General features: G+C 37.1%; 1 protein-coding gene and 1 non-coding gene across 4 annotated transcripts in view; both read right to left on the bottom strand.

Annotated features, from left to right (window-relative positions):
* ZNF569 (zinc finger protein 569) overlaps window positions 1-19,284 on the bottom strand; it is a 63,494-nt gene that overhangs the window by 27,100 nt on the left and 17,110 nt on the right. For all 3 annotated transcript variants that reach the window (XM_032614459.1, XM_032614457.1, XM_032614458.1), the window contains exon 3: window positions 6,835-6,892. In XM_032614459.1, coding sequence (XP_032470350.1) covers window positions 6,835-6,892 — 58 coding nt within the window. The remainder of the gene's footprint in view (window positions 1-6,834; window positions 6,893-19,284) is intronic.
* On the bottom strand, window positions 16,401-16,473 carry TRNAE-CUC. The gene has a single exon. It is a non-coding gene; the product is annotated as a tRNA-Glu (tRNA).

Raw genomic sequence — 19,284 nt, 5'->3', positions numbered from 1 at the left:
ATTTCCTTCATCTGTAAGAGTATTTACGAAAAAACTTTCATGGTATATCGTACTTACTGGTGAATCATTGAAAGTATACCCTTAAGACTGAGAATGAAACAAAGATGACTGCCACCACATCTATTCATCATTATACTGAACATTTAGCAATTGAAATAAGGCAAGAAAAAAGGGGGGGCATGAGAATTCAAAATGATGAAAAGTGTCTATTTGCAGATGATATATTTGTAAACATAATTCAGTTCAATTTGAAATAAAAACCTAAGCAGTTTTAATTGTGGAAATGGACTAATTCTAAAAATTCTAAGGAAATATATAAATCACTACAAATAGCTACAGCAATGTTAAAGAAAAACAAAGATGGAGATTTGTTTTCATTATCAGATACCAATATTTATAATAATAAAGACATGGTAATTAAGATAGAATGCTACTGACGTAAGGAAAAATAAAACAGTGGAAGAGGATGTAAAGTCAGAAATACATATATTAACATGAATATGTCTTGAAAACAATATGGAGTGAAAAAAGTGAGTTGCAGAACTGTCAGTCAATTATGTTCCCTATTATTTAAAAATCTAAAACAGAGAGCAACATTATATAATATTCATATATACAAATCAGTGTGGTAAAAACATAAAACCATGGACTCTTTTTTTTTTTTTTTTTTTTTTTTTTAAACATCTTTATTGGGGTATAATTGCTTTACAATGGTGTGTTAGTTTCTGATTTACAACAAAGTGAATCAGCTATACATATACATATGTTCCCATATGTCTTCCCTCTTGCGTCTCCCTCCCTCCCACTCTCCCCATCCCACCCTTCCAGGCTGCATGGACTCTTGATATACATAACATTCATGAAAGTGACTGACTCTGGGGACAGAGTATCTGTAATATTCTAATTATTTTATTGAAAAAATCTCAAAGCAAAAATGACAAAATATTAAATATGCTAATTCCAGGTATTCAGTGTATGGCTGTTTATTCTATTTCTCCCTCTCTCTTCCTAGATTTTAAAATAATAATTTTTTTAAAAGATGAGAGAGATGGAAGCAAAAGCAGCTCTGCATTAGTTCAATTTTCTGTGTTCTCACTGACTTCAAGTTTATCCTCATCAATTCCTTCTTCTATTTTCTCACATTGTTTCTAATTTCTAGAACTATATTTTGTTCATTTTGTTTATATTTATTAATGTATCATTATTATTCAGCCTGCAGGTTTTCTTCTGTACATTATTTTTTAGATGTTCTGTAACATAAATTTTTATGTCTTTCTTGATCTAAGTTGCTTATGCTAGTTTTAAAATTTCCATGTGGAAATGTTTTCTTTTTGAATTTTTATTATTAACTTCCTATGTAACTGCATTCTGGAACATGTACAGTTTGTACTTTTGAAATTTATTGAGTTTTATTCAGGCCTAATATACGGTCAGTTTTTTAGTTTTTCCATATCTAAAAAAAGGATATTAATTGTTTCCAGGCTATAAGCTATGATAATCAATTAGCGCTATCAAATTATTACTGGTAGTTATGTTCATTTTGTTGTCTGCTTTATGTGTCTATCATGAGCTAAGACAGACCAATAAAAGTTTCCTATTGATATGTTTCTTCTTATTTTTCACAGTATTCCTTATAGTAAATTTTCTGCAGTTTATTTGGTACAGAAGTAGTCCTAACCATTTATCTTTATTACCTAACGCACTTATCAGCATTTTAAAGCATGATTCTTTTTGTTTTTTTAAAACTTACGGTCTTGGATGAATGGATAAAGGTGTGGTATATATATACAATGGAATACTACTCAGCCATAAAAAGAATGAAATAATGCCATTTGCAGCAACATGGATGCAACTAGAGATTATCATACTAAGTGAAATAAGTCAGAAAGAGAAAGACAAATACCATATGATATCACTTATATGTGGAATCTAAACTATGGCACAAATGAACTTATTTACCAAACAGAAACAGACTCACAGACACAGAGAAGAGGTTTGTGGTTGCCAAGGGGGAGGAGGGGGGGAGAGGGGTGGGCTGGGAGTTTGGGGTTAGCAGATGCAAACTATTACGGTTAGAATAGATAACAACAAGGCCTACTATATAGCACAGGGAACTATATCCAATCTCCTGGGATAAACCATAATGGAAAAGAATATTAAAAAAAGAATGTATAGTTAAAAAAATAAAAAAAAATAAACAGCAAAAAAAAAGAATGTATATATGTGTATAACTGAATCACTTTGCTATATAGCAGAGATTATCACAACACTGTAAATCAACTATACTTCAATAAAAAAATAAAGCTCACTGTCTTGAATTTTATAGTACCTGATATTAACAAATAGCCTTTTTTCTTTCTTTTAAACTGCATTGATATGGCTTTACTTAAATAATGTTTACAATTTCTCTGGGTCAAAAGCTTCCCATCTATAAAATGAAAATGTTGGAATAAATATTCTCTTAAATTCTCTTTTAAGAGTTAATCATTCTCAATAGAAAAGGGGACAGCTAGGAAAATGATGAGATTCTTTCATGAATCCTGAATTTTTTGACAGACTGTAAAAATAGTTTTTTCTAACAGGAAATTTTGCTTTTCTAATTATCATATGTTTATTTACTACCTAGAATCCAGTTAGTAGTTTGCCATTGGTAGTTCACTATTTCAGGTAACATTACCTATTCCATATCAGGTTTTTGAGGAGATATAATATTCAGCAATTTTTGCTATTAACTTTCTTATCTTGATTAATGGCAACACTAACACCTTTTCTGAAAAATGGAACTGTAGCATAAGTTTGCTTTGTTTTTTTTGCGGTACATGGGCCTCTCACTGTTGTGGCCTCTCCTGTTGCGGAGCACAGGCTCCGGACGCACAGGCTCAGCAGCCATGGCTCACGGGCCCAGCCGCTCCGCGGCATGTGGGATCTTCCCGGACCAGGGCACGAACCCATGTCCCCTGCATCAGCAGGCGGAGTCTTAACCACTGCACCACCAGGGAAGCCCTGTAGCATAAGTTTTGATTCCTACCTCTTCTTCAACACCTAGGTACAATGTGTCAACAAGTTCATTTGACTCAGTCTTACCAATACCTCCTAAGTCTCAACTCTTCTATTTCCCCTATATGTTAAAGTAGTGGAACAGGAGAATGAAACAATTGAAACTTTTTTTTTCTGATAGCTCAGAGACTATTTGAGGGTCTCATAGTAGTTGAGGTTTTCATTATGAATATTAACTGCCACTGAAGAGAATGAGAAAATAATTCTTATTTGAGCCCTGGAGTTATGTTTTTTTATTCAATAAGTTACCAACTTACTAGATGTGCCCAGCACTGGTTTAGAGCCTAAGGATATAGCTGTAAGACAGACATAAGTTCTGGTCCTCCTGTAACTTACATACTAGTTGAGGGAAACAAATGAAAACATAAACATGTAAATAGGTAAGATAGAATAAGATAGTGTAGTTGGTTGATCTTATGTGTCAACTTGACTGGGTCGCAGGTTGCCCAGACATTTGGCTGAACATTACTCTAGGTGTGTCTGTGAGGGTATTTCTACATGAGATTAACATTTGGGTCAGTAAAGTGATTAAAGCAAATCGTCCTCCCTAATATGGGTAGGCCTCATCCAATCAATCGAAGACCTGAACAGAACTGAGTAAGAGGGAGCTGTTTGAGTTGGGACTTTAGTCTTTTCTGGTAGCTTTACTAGCATGTTCAAAGTTCCCCAGGGATAAACTTTGTCTGTTCCAAGTGTGGAAAAAGCTAGTATCACTGAAAGACAGTGAATGAGGGAGGGTGTAGCAAGATAATGGTAAAGACATAGGAAGAAGGCATATCATGAAGGGTTCTGTAAAGGACAATAAGAAACCTGGATTTTATTCCAAGTGTAATGGGAAGCCATTAGATGATTTTAAGCAGAGAAGTTAACACCTCAGGTTTTTAAATTATCACTTCAGTTGTTCTCTGGAGAATGGACTACAGATGGTTAAGAATGGATGCAGGGAGATTAACAGGCACTTACTGAAGTACTTCCAGGTAAGAGATGATACGGCCTGGGTTACAAGAGCCATGGAAATGTTGACAAGTGATCAGATTTGAGATATGATGAAAAACTGGACTAATCTAATGATTATTTTAGAAAATCATTTTATTTGCATTAATCATGAGTGAGGCTGAGGTCATACAGGACTGTGGTTAAGTTTACAGGCTTCACAGTTACACCACCTGGGACTAAATCCTGATTCTACTACATCCTTTACCTATGACCTTGAGCAAATTTCTTAATCTTTCTATGCTTGTTTCTTAACTCCTGAAAAAAAAAATGAAGATTCTTTATGAAGTCTATATGAGGTAATCGATGTAAAACTTTAACAATAGAGATTAGTTTTTATTATTATTTACAATTTTTATCAGGCATTTGTTCTTACTTTTTCAACTGTGGATTTCTTTTTCATATCCTATATGCAGTTTTCTATTGGATTTTAATTTGGTTTGTAAATATGTATTTAAACACCAGATTGGGTCTGCCATATGTATTACTAAGATTATTGTCAAGTTTTGCCAATTTACTTTATGGTGATTATATCAATAGGAGAATATAATTTTTATGTACTCAAATTTAGTTGAGCTTCTTTTTTTACTGCCTATGAGTTTGATATTATGCCAAAAAACCAGCTAGTGACTGCAGAAGATACACTCAAGATGGTTGTCTTGCAGTAATCAGAACTCTCATACACTGTTAAGAGTACAATTTTGGACAATCACTTTGGAAAACTGTTTGGCAGTATCAATAAAAGGTAATCTTAAACATAACTTATGACTCAGAAATTCTACTTTGGTAGAAAGAAATATGTACATATGTGCAACAAAAACCTACAAGAAAATTCATAGGAACAATATTTTAATTGTTCCCAAATAAAAGCTACCTAAATGCCTATCAGTAATAGAATGGATACATAAAATTATGGTTTATTCACATTAATTAAATAATATACAGTAGTAAGGTTAAGTAAACTACTTACATGCAATGATTCAACATGAATCTGACAAACAAAATATTAAGTAAAAGAAGTCAGACACAAAGTATATAGGTTACATAAAGTTTAAAAATAGGCATAAATAATCTATAGTGATATAATCTGAACAGTGGTTACCCCTGGGGTGAGGGTAATAACTGAGAAAGATGCAGGAGTCTAATGGGTGTTAGTGTAATATTCCATTTCTTGATCCAGTGCTTATGCTGGTTAAACACGTATTCACTTTGAAAATTAACTGAGGAAAAAACTAGAGATACAGAGAAGCTGCTAGATAGGGGCACCTGGTCAAAGAAAGGCATATCTCAGTATGGCAAAGCTCTGAGCTAAGGGTAAAAAGGCAGCAAAGTGAGATTTGTTCAGTAGCTAAGAGTGCAGGATAAATCTGAAAGAGAAAGATTCCAAAAGAAGTCTGAAGAAAAAGGATGAAGTTCTGAGGAAAAGGAAATGGCCTTGAAGAGGAGACAGGCATTACTTATTCTAAGAGTAAAATGAAGAAGAAATAAGGAACCATGGATTCAATTCATTAAAACCACAAACATTCACAAAAACCACATATACCAGGCATTGTTCTAGGGGCTGGAGATACAGCAGTAAACCAAATAAAGCATACTCTTTGTTCACATTCTAGTGGACTGAAATTATAAGAATTTACCATAAATGATTACTTCAGACTGTGGCTGAATCTCAGCAAACACACATGGAAAAAGATAATTATACAGGGTCATTTGAAAGACACATCCCATCTATTTCTTCAGATATTCTAGTTTTTTAAAAAATAAGGTATGAAAGCATAGAATAATGTGGTAAAATGCATTAATCTTAAGTGTACAAACGGAGACATTTTTATACATTTATGTATTTGTGTACCTACCACTCAGGACAAAATACAGAGCATTTTCAGCATACTAGAAGATTCCCTCATGTTCCTTCCCAGTAAATACCCCTTCAGGGGTAACCACTATTTTCTAACACTGAGATTAGTTTTCTAACTTCATATATATGTAATCACATAGAATGTATTCTCATTTCTGACTTCTCTTATGACACGTTTGTGAGATTATCTATGTTGTTATAAGTAGCAGTAATCTGCTTTGGGGAGTGTGTGTGTGTGTGTGTGTGTGTGTGTGTGTATGTGTATAGTGTCCAACTGCATGAAATACTATAATTTATTCCATTTTCTGTTGATGTTGATTTGCGTTCTTTCCAATGCTGGGCTATTTTGACATATATTCTTTGCCTTATCCTCGATCAAAACAGACCATCAGTGGGGAGTTCCCTGGTAGTCTAGTGGTTAGGATTCGGCACTTTCACTGCCATGGCCCAGATTTAACCCCTGGTTGGGGAACTGAGATTCTGCAAGCTGTGTGGCATGGCCAAGACTTTAAAATTATTTAAAAAAAAAAAAAAAAAAAAGACCACCAGAAAAGCTGGGTTTACCAACTATGGGAAGTCTCGCTACAATGTATTCATTGATCTAGGTGCCAATGAAAAACTTACTTCTGCTAATAAATGTTCATTTTTATCCTTATGGACAATGCAAAGTATGTAATGAATTTTTGCCCTTGTTTACCTATTATAATGAAATTCAAAATTGAAGCCCAACTTTAATCTCTCTGAATGAAAGCATCCCTGCATAATCATATTTTAACTCTTTCCTGGTCTTAATCTTCCAACTCTGTTTCCTCTGAAAATATGTTTTATCTGTATAGGATTTTCCAATTTAGTGTATGGATTACTGCAATTCCCTTAAACTGCACTGTAAAATAAGGCAGGGAACAAATATACTACTTAAAATTTACCTGCAACTCAGTCATTTCCTTTTCTTTCTGGGAGTGGACTGGGCCTGAGAAGGCAGAGCTGGAGAAGAGAATAAAAGCCATTAAACAAGGTTTGTTTTGCAGTTTCAGAAATCTGCACCCACAAGGTAGATTAAAGGTCACTCTATAGCAAAATGATACTTGGAGCCATCAGAAAGGCCAAGAATATACATTCCCCAGGTATAAAGATGACTACTACATCATGTGGAGCTTACGCATATGGTGAACAGGAATAGGAGTACATGTGTAGGAGATGCCCCATGAATTTATCAACAGCTCTGTATCAGAGAATAAACAGTTCACGTGGAGCAGAAAGATACAGAGCTTCACGAAAGCACATCACCAAGAAAATTATGAAACTGACAACACACCTAAGGTATTTTAATGCATTGAGGCTTTTAAAAGAAATATTTTAACTACAAACTAAATGGGAATTTAACTAAAATGGTGACGATTTTATATTTTGAGAAAAGAGTCAGGAGAAGTTTGTGTGTGTGAGTGATGTGTATCAGAGGTACTGGTGGTGGTAAGAACGTTTAATTCTTATTTTCCATAGTATAAAAAATCTAAATCTGAAAAGTGTCAAATAATAGCAGGATAAACATATGATTTGGAAAAACGGAGTAAACAAAAGAAGGCACAGTTAAGAGTTGAAAGTGATTCTTTCTGGGGACAGGAATTAGAGACGGGGAGAAAAAAGGAACAGGGTATAGTTTTTCTTATTCTTATTACAAGTCTAGTAGCACTATTTGATTTTTTTAAAAACAATTAACATATTATTTTGCCCAGATACAAACTGAATCATAAAACAATGTACTATGTACGATTAATAATATTATGTATTATGTAATATTCATAATATAATGTACATGCTTATAAGTATGGGGTAAATAATGCATGATTATAAGTATAATGTAGTATGCACTATCAACAGGTTAATGCAGGGGTCCCCACATCCCCAGCGGTCTGTGGCCTGTTAGGAACCAGGCCACACAGCAGGAGGTGAGTAGCGCCAGAGCAAGGCACTCCCCATCGCTAGCATCACCGCCTGAACCATCGCTCGCTGGCATTACGGCCTCAATCATGCCCCCCGCCACAGTGGAAAACCTGTCTTCCAGGAAACTGGTCCCTGGTGCCAAAAAGGTTGGGAACCTCTGGGTTAACATACACTCTTATAAGCATGGGGTAATTAATTAATGCACGGTTATACATATAATGTATTATGTGTGGCAGCGGTTCCCAACCTTTCTGGCACCAAGGACCGGTTCTGTGGAAGAAAATTTTTCCACGGATGGTGGCGGGGTGGGGGATGGTTCAGGCGGTAATGCGAGCAATGGGGAGTGGTAGATGAAGCTTTGCTTGCTTGCCCACCGCTCACCTCCTGCTGTGCGGCCTGGTTCCTAACAGGCCACAGACCAGTACTGGTCCGCAGCCCGGGGGTTGGGGACCCCTGATTTATGATATAATATATATGCAATTCCAGGACACCGAAATCAAACAACTCTCATATCAACACAACGAGGTCTATATTATGGACAATGCTCAGAAATTTGTGGATCAAATCATAGTTTTATACCCATTTTAGTACCACTAAAATACTTTGAAAAATGATCTGCACCAATATTATAAATTCATTAAGAAGCTAAACAGCATTAACCTTTTAAGTTAAAGACTGGGAGTTAGGGGGACTTCCCTGGTGGCACAGTGGTTAATTATCCACCTGCCAATGAAGGGGACGTGGGTTCGATCCCTGGTCTGGGAAGATCCCACATGCTGTGGAGCAACTAAGCCCCTGCGCCACAAGTACGGAAGCCCGCACACCTAGAGCCCGTGCTCCTCAACAAGAGAAGCCACCACAATGAGAAGCCTGTGCACCACAACAAAAAGTAGCCCCCACTTGCCTCAACTAGAGAAAGCCTCGAGCAACAACAAAGACCCAATGCAGCCAATAAATAAATAAATAAAAATACATTAAGAAAAAAAAAAAGACTGGGAGTTAAAACTCCCCTTAATGATATGCTACAACTGGATATAGCAACATGATTTATTATTATTCTATCAATAATTCTACTCCTATTTATTATATTCCAACTAAAAATTTCAAAATATACTATTCAAACCCAGAGTTGAGGTCTACCAAAATACAAAAACAACCTACCCCTTGAGAAACAAAATGAATGAAAATCTATTTGCCTCTTTCATTATCCCAACAATAGGACTTCCTATCATTATCTTAATTATCATATTCCCGAGCATTTTACTCCCAACACCTAATCAACTAATCAATAATCGTATAATTTCTATTCAACAATGACTAGTTCAGCTAACACTGAAACAAATAATAGTTATTCACAATCACAAAGGACAAACCTGAGCACTAATACTAATATCACCCACCTTATTTATTGGATCAACAAATCTACTAGGGGGCTTCCCTGGTGGCGCAGTGGTTGAGAGTCCGCCTGCCGATGCTGGGGACGCGGGTTCTTGCCCCGGTCTGGGAAGATCCCACATGCCACGGAGCGGCTGGGCCCGTGAGACATGGCCACTGAGCCTGCGCGTCTGGAGCCTGTGCTCCGCAACGGGAGAGGCCACAACAGCGAGAGGCCCGTACCGCAAAAGAAAACAAACAAACAAAAAAACAAATCTATTAGGACTATTACCACATTCGTTTACACCTACTACACAACTCAATAAATCTAGGAATAGCAATTCCCCTAAGGGCAGGAACTGTAATTACAGGCTTTTGTCATAAAACAAAAGCATCCTTAGCTCATTTTCTACCACAAGGAGCACCAGTTCCTCTTATTCCTATACTAGTAATCATCGAAACTATTAACTTATTCATTCTCAACCAACAGCTTTAGCGGTACAGTCAACAGCTAACATCACAGCAGCACATCTATTATTCATTTAATTGGAGGAGTGACTCTAGCACTGCTGAATATTAGCACCACCACAGCCCTCATTACATTTATTATCCTTGTATTACTTACTATCCTCGAAATCGCCATTGCCATAATTCAAACTTATGCGTTTACCTTACTAGTAAGTCTTTATCTACATGACAATACACAATGACCCACCAAACCTATGCATATCACATAGTAAATCCCAGTCCCTCACCCCTTATAGGAGCTCTCTCAGCCCTTCTAATAATATCAGGCCTAATTACATGATTTCACTTCAATTCAACATTATTATCACTAGGCCTTAACAACGTATTAATGATGATGAGACATCCGAGAAATCATTTCCCAAGGCCATTATACATCAATTGTTCAAAAAGGACTTCGATATGGAATAATCTTATTATTTCAGAAGTCCTCTTTTTTACTGGCTTTTTTTGAGACTTCTATCACTCAAGCCTTACCCCTACACCTGAACTAGGTGGATGCTGACCACCAACAGCCATCCGTCCCCTAAATCCATTAGAAGTAACACTTCTTAATACCTCTGTATTAAGGGTATCCATTACTTGAGCCCACCACAGCCTCATAGAAGGAAACTGCAAACACATACTCTAAGCTCTTATTACAATTGCCCTAGGCTTTCATTTTACAAGTCTACAGGCCTTAGAATACCATGAAACATCCTTTACAATTTCAAATGGATCAACTTTCTTCATATCTACAGTATTCCACAGACTACATGTAATTATGGCTCTACTTTCCTTATCATTTGCTTCTTACATCAATTAAAATATCACTTCTCATCTAACCATCATTGTGGCTTCGAAGCTGCTGCCTGATATTGACATTTTGTAGATGTAGTATGACTATTCCTTTACATATTCATTTATTGATGAGGATCTTATTCTTTTAGTATTAAACAGTACAGTTGACTTCCAATCAATTAGTTTCAGTATAATCCCAAAAAGAATAATAAATCTAATACTGACATTAATTACAAACATAGCACTAGCCTAACTAATTGTATTAATTGCATTCTGACTTCCCCAATTAAATATTTACACTGAAAAAAACAAGTTCTTATGAATGTGGGTTTGACCCTATAGGACCAACACATGTATCATTTTCCATAAAATTTTTCTTAGTAGCCATTATATTCCTTCTTTTCAACTTAGAAATTGCTCTCCTTTTACCCTTACCCTGAGCATCTCAGACAAATAATCTGAAAACAACACTCATTATAGCTTTATTCTTAATTTTATTACAAGCAACAGCCTAGCCTAACCAAAAAGGACTAGAATGAACTGAATATGGTAGTCAGTTTAAACTAAATTATTTTGACTTGTTAGATTATGATTAAGTTCATTACCAAGTGCCTTTAGTTTATATAAATATTATTATAGCATTCACAGTATCTCTTGTAGGATTATTAATATATCGATCTCACCTAATATCTTCACTATTATGCCTATAAGGCATAATACTATCACTATTCATTATAGCAACCCTGATCATTCTAAATACACATTCTACCCTAGCCAGCATAATGCCAATTGTTCTGCTAGTATTCACAGCTTTCAAAGCCGCACTCGGACTGTCCTTACTAGTAAGAGTATCAAACATATACGGCACTGATTATGTACAAAATCTTAATCTCCTCCAATGTTAAAAATTATTATTCCTACAATTATACTAACACCACTAACATGACTATCAAAGAACAGCATAATCTGAATTAATACCACAGTCCACAGCTTATTAATTAGTCTCATGAGTCTCTTCTTCTTAATCAATTTAATGACAATAGCCTCAACTTTTCACTAATTTTTTTCCAACTCCTTATCAGCACCATTATTAACTTTAACATGATTCTTCCCATTAATACTAATAGCCAGCCAAGTTCACCTATTCAAACAATCATTAATTCAAAAAGTTATATATTACCATGCTAATTATATTACAAATATTCCTAATTATAACACTCACTGCCATAGAATTAATCTTATTTTATATTTTATTTGAAGCAACACTAGTCCCGACACTTATCATTACCCGGTGGGGTAATCAAACTGAACGACTTAATGCAGGAGTTTATTTCTTATTTTATACACTAGTAGGATTGGTTCCACTCTTAGCAGCACTAGTAGATATTCAAAATATCAAAGGCTCACTAAATTTTCTAATACTTCAATATTGAACACAAGCAATATCCATCTCCTTATCCAACATTTTCATATGACTAGCCTGTATAATAGGCTTTATAGTAAAATACCCCTTACAGCCTTCACCTTTGATTACCTAAAGCATATGTAGACGCCCCCATTGCAGGATCCATAGTCCTTGCAGCCATACTACTAAAACTCGGAGGCTATGGTATACTATGAATTACAACAATACTAAACCCATTAACAGATCTCATAGCATACCCTTTTCTCATATTCTCCTTATGAGGAATAATCATAACGAGTTCAATTTGTCTACACCAAACAGACTTAAAGTCACTTATCACATAGTATTCTGTCGGTCACATAGCACTTGTTTTCGTAGCCATTCTTATCCAAACACCTTGAAGTTATATAGGAGCCACCGCTCTAATAATTGCCCACGGCCTCACATCATTCATATCATTCTGCCTCACAAATTCAAATTACTAACAAGTTTACAGCCGAATGATAATTCTAGCCAGAGGTCTACAAACTTTCCTCCCATTAATAGCAACAGTGATGACTACTAGCAAGCCTAACAAACCTAGCTCTACCCCCAACTATTAAGCTAATTGGAGAACTATTTGTAGTAGTATCATCCTTCTCGTGGTCAAATGTCACCATTATCCTAATAGGAATTACTATAGTAATTACTGCCTTATACTCTCTCTATATGTTAATCATAGCACAGCAAGGCAAATATACAAACTCTATCAATAATATTAAGCCATCATCCATACGAGAAAATGGTCTCATAACTCTTCACATTTTACCTCTCTTACTCCTATCGTTAAGTCCCAAAATCATTTTACGGCCCTTGTACTGTAAATATAGTTTTAAAAAACACTAGATTGTGAATCTAGTAACGGAAGACTAAACCTTCTTGTTTACCAAAAAAGTATGCAAGAACTGCTAATTCATGCCTCCATATCTAATAGTATGGCTTTTTCAAGCTTTTAAAGGATAGTATTGATCCATTGGTGTTAGGAACCAAAAAGTTGGTGCAACTCAAAAGAGAAGTAATAAACTTATTTACCTCTTTCACACTAGTTACACTAGTTATACTAACAATACCAATCATGATAACAAATACCAACATCTACAAAAGTAACATATATCGATCCTATGTAAAAACCACTCTTTCATATGCTTTTAGCACCAGCTTAATTCCAACAATAATATTCACTCACACAGGACAAGAAAGAATTATCTCAAGCTGACATTGAATTACTATCCAAACCCTTAAATTATCACTTACCTTCAAACAGACTCTTTCTCAATAATATCTGTGCCAGTAGCATTATCTGTCACGTGATCTATTATAGAATTTTCAATCTGATATATGCACTCAGATCCTAACATCAATCGATTCTTTAAATACTCCTTTTTCTTATCACAATACTAATCCTTATCACTGCTAACAATCTTTTCCAGCTTTTCATTGGATCAGAAGGAGTTGGAATGATATCTTTTCTACTTATCGGGTGACAACATGGATGAGCAGAGGCAAATACAGCCGCTCTCCAACCAGTCTTATATAATCGCATTGGAGATACTGGATTTATTATTATCAGTAGCATGATTCCCATGTAACTTAAATGCATGAGACCTGCAATCAATATTTATACTTAACCTAAATCACCCAAACCTGCCTCTAACAGGACTTGTATTGGCCACAACTGAAAAATCCGCCCAATTTGGCATCACAAATGACTTCCCGAAGCAATAGAAGGCCCTACCCCCACCTCGGCCCTACTGCACTCAAGGAGAGTTGTAGCAGGTATTTTTTTTATAGTTGTTTTCTTTTTTTTTTTGGCTGTGCTGGGTCTTCGTTTCTGTGCGAGGGCTTTCTCTAGTTGTGGCAGGCGGTGGCCACTCTTCATCGCGGTGCACGGGCCTCTCACTATCGCGGCCTCTCTTGCTGCGGAGCACAGGCTCCAGACGCACAGGCTCAGTAGTTATGGCTCACGGGCCTAGTTGCTCCGCGGCATGTGGGATCTTCCCAGACCAGGGCTCGAACCCGTGTCCCCTGCATTAGCAGGCAGATTCTCAACCACTGTGCCACCAGGTACTTTTCTACTTACCCGCTTTTACCCTTTAACAGAGAATAATAAATTTACCCAAACAATAATATTATGTATCGGAGCAATTACCACATGATTTACAGCAGTATGCACTCTTACCCAAAATGACATTTAAAAATTGTTGCCATCTCTACTTCATGCCAATTAGGCCTTATAATAGTAACAATCAGTATTAACCAGCCTTACCTAGCATTTCTCCATAATTGCACACATGCCTTTTTCAAGGCCATACTATTTACATGCTCTAGATCCATTATTCATAGCCTAAATGATGAGCAAGACATTCAGTAGACAGGTTTATTTAAAGCAATACCTTTTACCACAACAGCCCTCATTACTGAAGTCTCGCACTGACAGGAATACACTTCCTCACAGGATTCTACTCTAAAGACCTAATCATCAAAATCGCTAACATGTCATATACCAATACCTGAGCCCTACTAATAACTCTCGTCACCACATCCCTTACAGTTGTCTATATCACTCACATTATTCTCTTGCACTATTAGGACAAACTTTTCCACTTTAATTCTAATTAATGAAAACAACCCACTCCTAATCAATTCTATTAAATGTTTACTAACTGGAAGTATTTTTGCTGGATTTCTTATCTCCAACAATATTCCCCCAACAACAATTCCACAAATAACTATACCTTATTATTTGAAACTAACTGCCCTTGCTGTAACCATCTGGCACTGAAATCAGCCTCACTACACAAAACTTAAGTACCCTTCAAATTTTCCAACCCCCTAGGGTATTTCTCCATTATTATACACAACTTCCCAACATACTTAAATTTATCAGCAAGCCAAAAATCACATCAGCCTTCCTAGATTTAATCTGACTAGAAAGTATCTACCCAAAACTACTTCCCTTATTCAAATAAAAATTTCTATGCTAGTATCAGACCAAAAAGGCCTAATCAAACTATATTTTCTTTCATTCCTCATTACCCTCACCCTAAGCACAATTCCGTTCAATTACCACGAGTAACCTCTATAATAACCACAACACCAATAAGCAATGATCAACGGGTAACAATTACTAATCAAGTACCAGAGCTATACAATGTCGCAATTCCTATAGCCTCTTCACTAAAAAAAACCCAAAATCACCCGTATCATAAATTACCCAATCCCCTAGTCCATTAAACTTAAATACAATCTCCACTTCTTCATCCTTTAAAACAGGGGTCCGCAACCCCCAGGCCACGGACTGGTACTGGTCCACGGCCTGTTAGGGACAGGGCAGCACGGCAGGAGGTGAGTAGTAAGCAAGTGAGGGAAACTTCATCTGCTCCTCCCCATCGCTCGCATTACAACCTGAACCATCCCCCACCCCCCTACCCCCCCGACTATTTTTTCATAGAAGAAAAAATGTCTTCTATGAAACTGGTACCTGGTGCAAAAAAGGTTGGGGACCGCTGCTTTAAAACATAGAAGACTATTGAAAATTCTATCAACCCTGAAAGAAATATACCTAGAATGGTCTTACTAGAAACTCAAACTTCAGGATACTGCTCAGTAGCCATAGCTGTCATATAACCAAATACTACCAACATTCCCCCTAAATAAATCAAAAATGCTATTAGACCCCAAAACGAACCACCAAAATTCAACACAATCCCACAACCAAAACCACCACCTACAATCAACCCAAGTCCACCATAAATAGGTTTTTAAAAAATTTATTTATTTTATTTATTTTTGGCTGTTTTGGGTCTTTGTTGCTGTGCACGGGCTTTCTCTAGTTGTGGCGAGCGGGGGCTACTCTTCGTTGCAGTGTGCAAGCTTCCCATTGCGGTGGCTTCTCTTGTTGCGGAGCATGGGCTCTAGGCACGCAGGCTTCAGTAGTTGTGGCTCACAGGCTCTAGAGTGCAGGCTCAGTAGTTGTGGTGCACAGGCTGAGGTGATCCACGGCATGTGGGATCTTCCCAGACCCGTGCTCAAACCCACATCCCCTGAATTGGCAGGCGGATTCTTAACCACTGAGCCACCAGGGAAGCCCTAGGTGAAGGTTTTGGAGGAAAACCCACAAGACTAATTACAAAAATAGTACTTAAAATAAATACAATGTATGTTATCATTATTCTTACATGGAATCTAACCATAGCCAATGACATGAAAAATCACTGTATTTCAACCATAAGAATACTTAATAACCAACATCTGAAAATTATCCATTAACAAAAATTAACAATTCATTTATCGATCTCCCAGCTCCATCAAACATTTCATCATGATGAAATTTTGGTTCCCTACTGGGCATTTATTTTTGGTTTTTTTTCTGGGGTTTTTTTGGCCCCACCACAAAAAGATCCCCGCCCTGGCTTGCAGGGATCTTAGTTCCCTAACCAGGGATTGAACCTGGGCCCTCAGCAGTGAGAGCACAGAGTCCTAACCACTGGACCACCAGGGAACTCCCTAGTTCTACAAATCTTGACAGGCTTATTCTAGCAATACATTATACATCAGATACAATAACCACTTTTTAATCAGTAACACATATACGAGATGTAAACTATGGATGAACTATCCGAAATCTACATGCAAATGGAGCCTCCATCTTTTTTATTTGCCTATTTATTCATGTAGGACAAGGATTATACTATGGATCCTACACCTTTTAAAAATATTTACTTATTTTCTTCCTTTTTAATTTTTTTGGCTGCATCGGGTCTTAGCTGCGGCACACGGGATCTTCACTGAGGCATGCAGGATCTTTTGTTACGGCGCGTGGACTCTTCGTTGTAGTGCTTAGGCTTCTCTCTAGTTGTGGTGTGTGGGTTTTCTCTCTCTAGTTGGGACGTGTGGGCTCCAGGGCGCACGGGCTCTGTAGTTGTGGCCCTCGGGTGAGCATGTGGGCTCGTAGTTTGTGGCACGTGGGCTCTCTCATTGAAGCACGTGAGCTCAGTAGTTATGGCAAAAGAGCTTAGTTACCCCATGGCATGTGGGATCTTAGTTCCCCGACCAGGGATCGAACCCATGTCCCCTGCATTGGAAGGTGGATTCTTTACCACTGGACCACCAGGGGAGTCCCAAATCCTATACCTTTTCAGAAACATGGAACACTGGAATCATCTTATTATTTACAGTCAGAGCTACAGCATTCATGGGCTATGTCTTACCTTGAGGACAAATATTCTGAGGAGCTACAGTTAATACCGTTCTCCTCTCAGCAATCCCATGTATCCGCACAAGCCTCGTCAAATGAATCTGAGGTGGCTTTTCAGTAGATAAAGCAACTCTTACACGATTCTTCGCCTTCCATTTTATCTTCCCATTTATAATTGCAGCACTAGCAGCTGTCTACTTACTATTCCTCTACAAGACAGGCTCCAATAATCCTACAGGAATCTCATCTGATATAGACAAAATTACATTTCACCCCTACTGTACAATCAAAGACATCCTAGGTGCCTTGTTACTAATTTTAATACTAATAATATTAGTGCTATTTTCACCCAACCTACTAGGAGACCCAGACAACTACACTCCAGCAAACCCTCTCAACACACCACCTCATATCAAGCCAGGGTGATATTTTCTATTTGCACATGTAATTCTACAATAAATTCCTAATAAACTAGAAGGAGTATTAGTCCTAATCTTTTCTATCTTAATTCTAGCATTTATCCCATTCAAACAACAAAGCATAACATTTCCACCTCTCAGCCAGTGCCTATTTTGAGTACTAGAAGCAGACCAATTAATACTAACATGAAGTGGAGGACAACCCGCAGAACACCACTTCATTATGGTATTTGTCTTTCTGTTTCTGACTTAGTTCACTTCACATGCTAATCTCTAAGTCCACCCATGTTGCTGCATTTCCATTTATTTTTAATTTATTTTCTTTCATCATGTTTTTTTTTCATTTTCAGCATACAGTGCCTGTATATACTTTGAGAGATTTATTAAGTATTGTATTTTGGGGGTGCTAATAAAATGGCATTTAAAATTTTACTTCAGCAGCAACATGGATGCAACTAGAGAGTGTCATTCTAAGTGAAGTCAGAAAAAGAAAGGCAAATACCATATGATATCACTTATATGTGGAATCTAAAATATGATACAAGTGAACCTATCTATGAAACAGAAACAGTCTCACAGACATAGATAACAGACTTGTGGTAGCCAAGCAGGAGGGGCAGGGGGAGAGATGGAGTGGGAGGTTGGGGTTACCAGATGTAATCTATTATATACAGAAAGGATAAACAACAACGTCCTACTATATATATAACACAGGGAACTTTATTCAATAGCCTATGATAAACCATAGTGGAAAAGAATATTAAAAATGTACATATGGGCCTCCCTGGTGGCGCAGTGGTTGAGAGTCCGCCTGCCGATGCAGGGGATACAGGTTCGTGCCCCGGTCCGGGAGGATCCCACATGCCGCGGAGCGGCTAGGCCCATGAGCCATGGCTGCTGAGCCTGCGCGTCCGGAGCCTGTGCTCCGCAATGGGAGAGGCCACAACAGTGAGAGGCCCGCGTACCAGAAAAATAAAGAAATAAATAAAGACAGGGTAAGAGGGGTGGAGTTGTGTGATCAGCTTGTGCACCTTCTTCTGATTCGTTGGTGGTGAGGTAATCAGGAGTCAATATCATCAATCTGGTTCCAACCCACCTGGGGTCAACTCGCTCATGGTCAAGCAGCAGTTAACTTTTTCCACCTGATGGGGGTTTCACTATCTGCCAAACAACTCAAGGATGGCTCAGAATATTAACTACAGACCTTATGGAGGAACTAAAGATCTTTAACTTTGTTTAATGGCTAAGCTATCATTGTTTCAAATTGCTTGACTGCTTTCCTTTGTTTCTGAATTTTCTCACTTCTCTGATTAAATTTGCTCTTTGGAACACCCCCCCCCCCAAAATCTGCATCTACCTTCAAATAATATGACACTGCTTCACCTGTAGTATAAAGACCACAACAACATATTCCAAATTCCTCCCATCCCTTGTGCTACATTCGTCATATATTTCACTTTTACCTATGCCATAAACATACAATATTTACTTTAGATGATCACGTATCTTTTAGAGCAATTACATATAAGAAAGGAAATGAATTTTATTTGAATTTCACTGATTCCAGTTCCAATGCTCTTCATTTCTTTGTGCAAATCCAAGTTTGATTGATATCATATTCCTTCTGCACCTCCTGTAGAGAAGGTCTATTGGCAGTTTTTTTAAATAAATAAAAATTTATTTATTTATTTATTTA

The sequence above is a fragment of the Phocoena sinus genome, chromosome 19, assembly GCF_008692025.1.
Source record: "Phocoena sinus isolate mPhoSin1 chromosome 19, mPhoSin1.pri, whole genome shotgun sequence".
Classification (NCBI taxonomy): Eukaryota; Metazoa; Chordata; class Mammalia; order Artiodactyla; family Phocoenidae; genus Phocoena; species Phocoena sinus.
The sequence above is the reverse complement of the archived record's forward strand: the minus strand, read 5'-3'. Positions and strand labels throughout refer to the sequence as shown.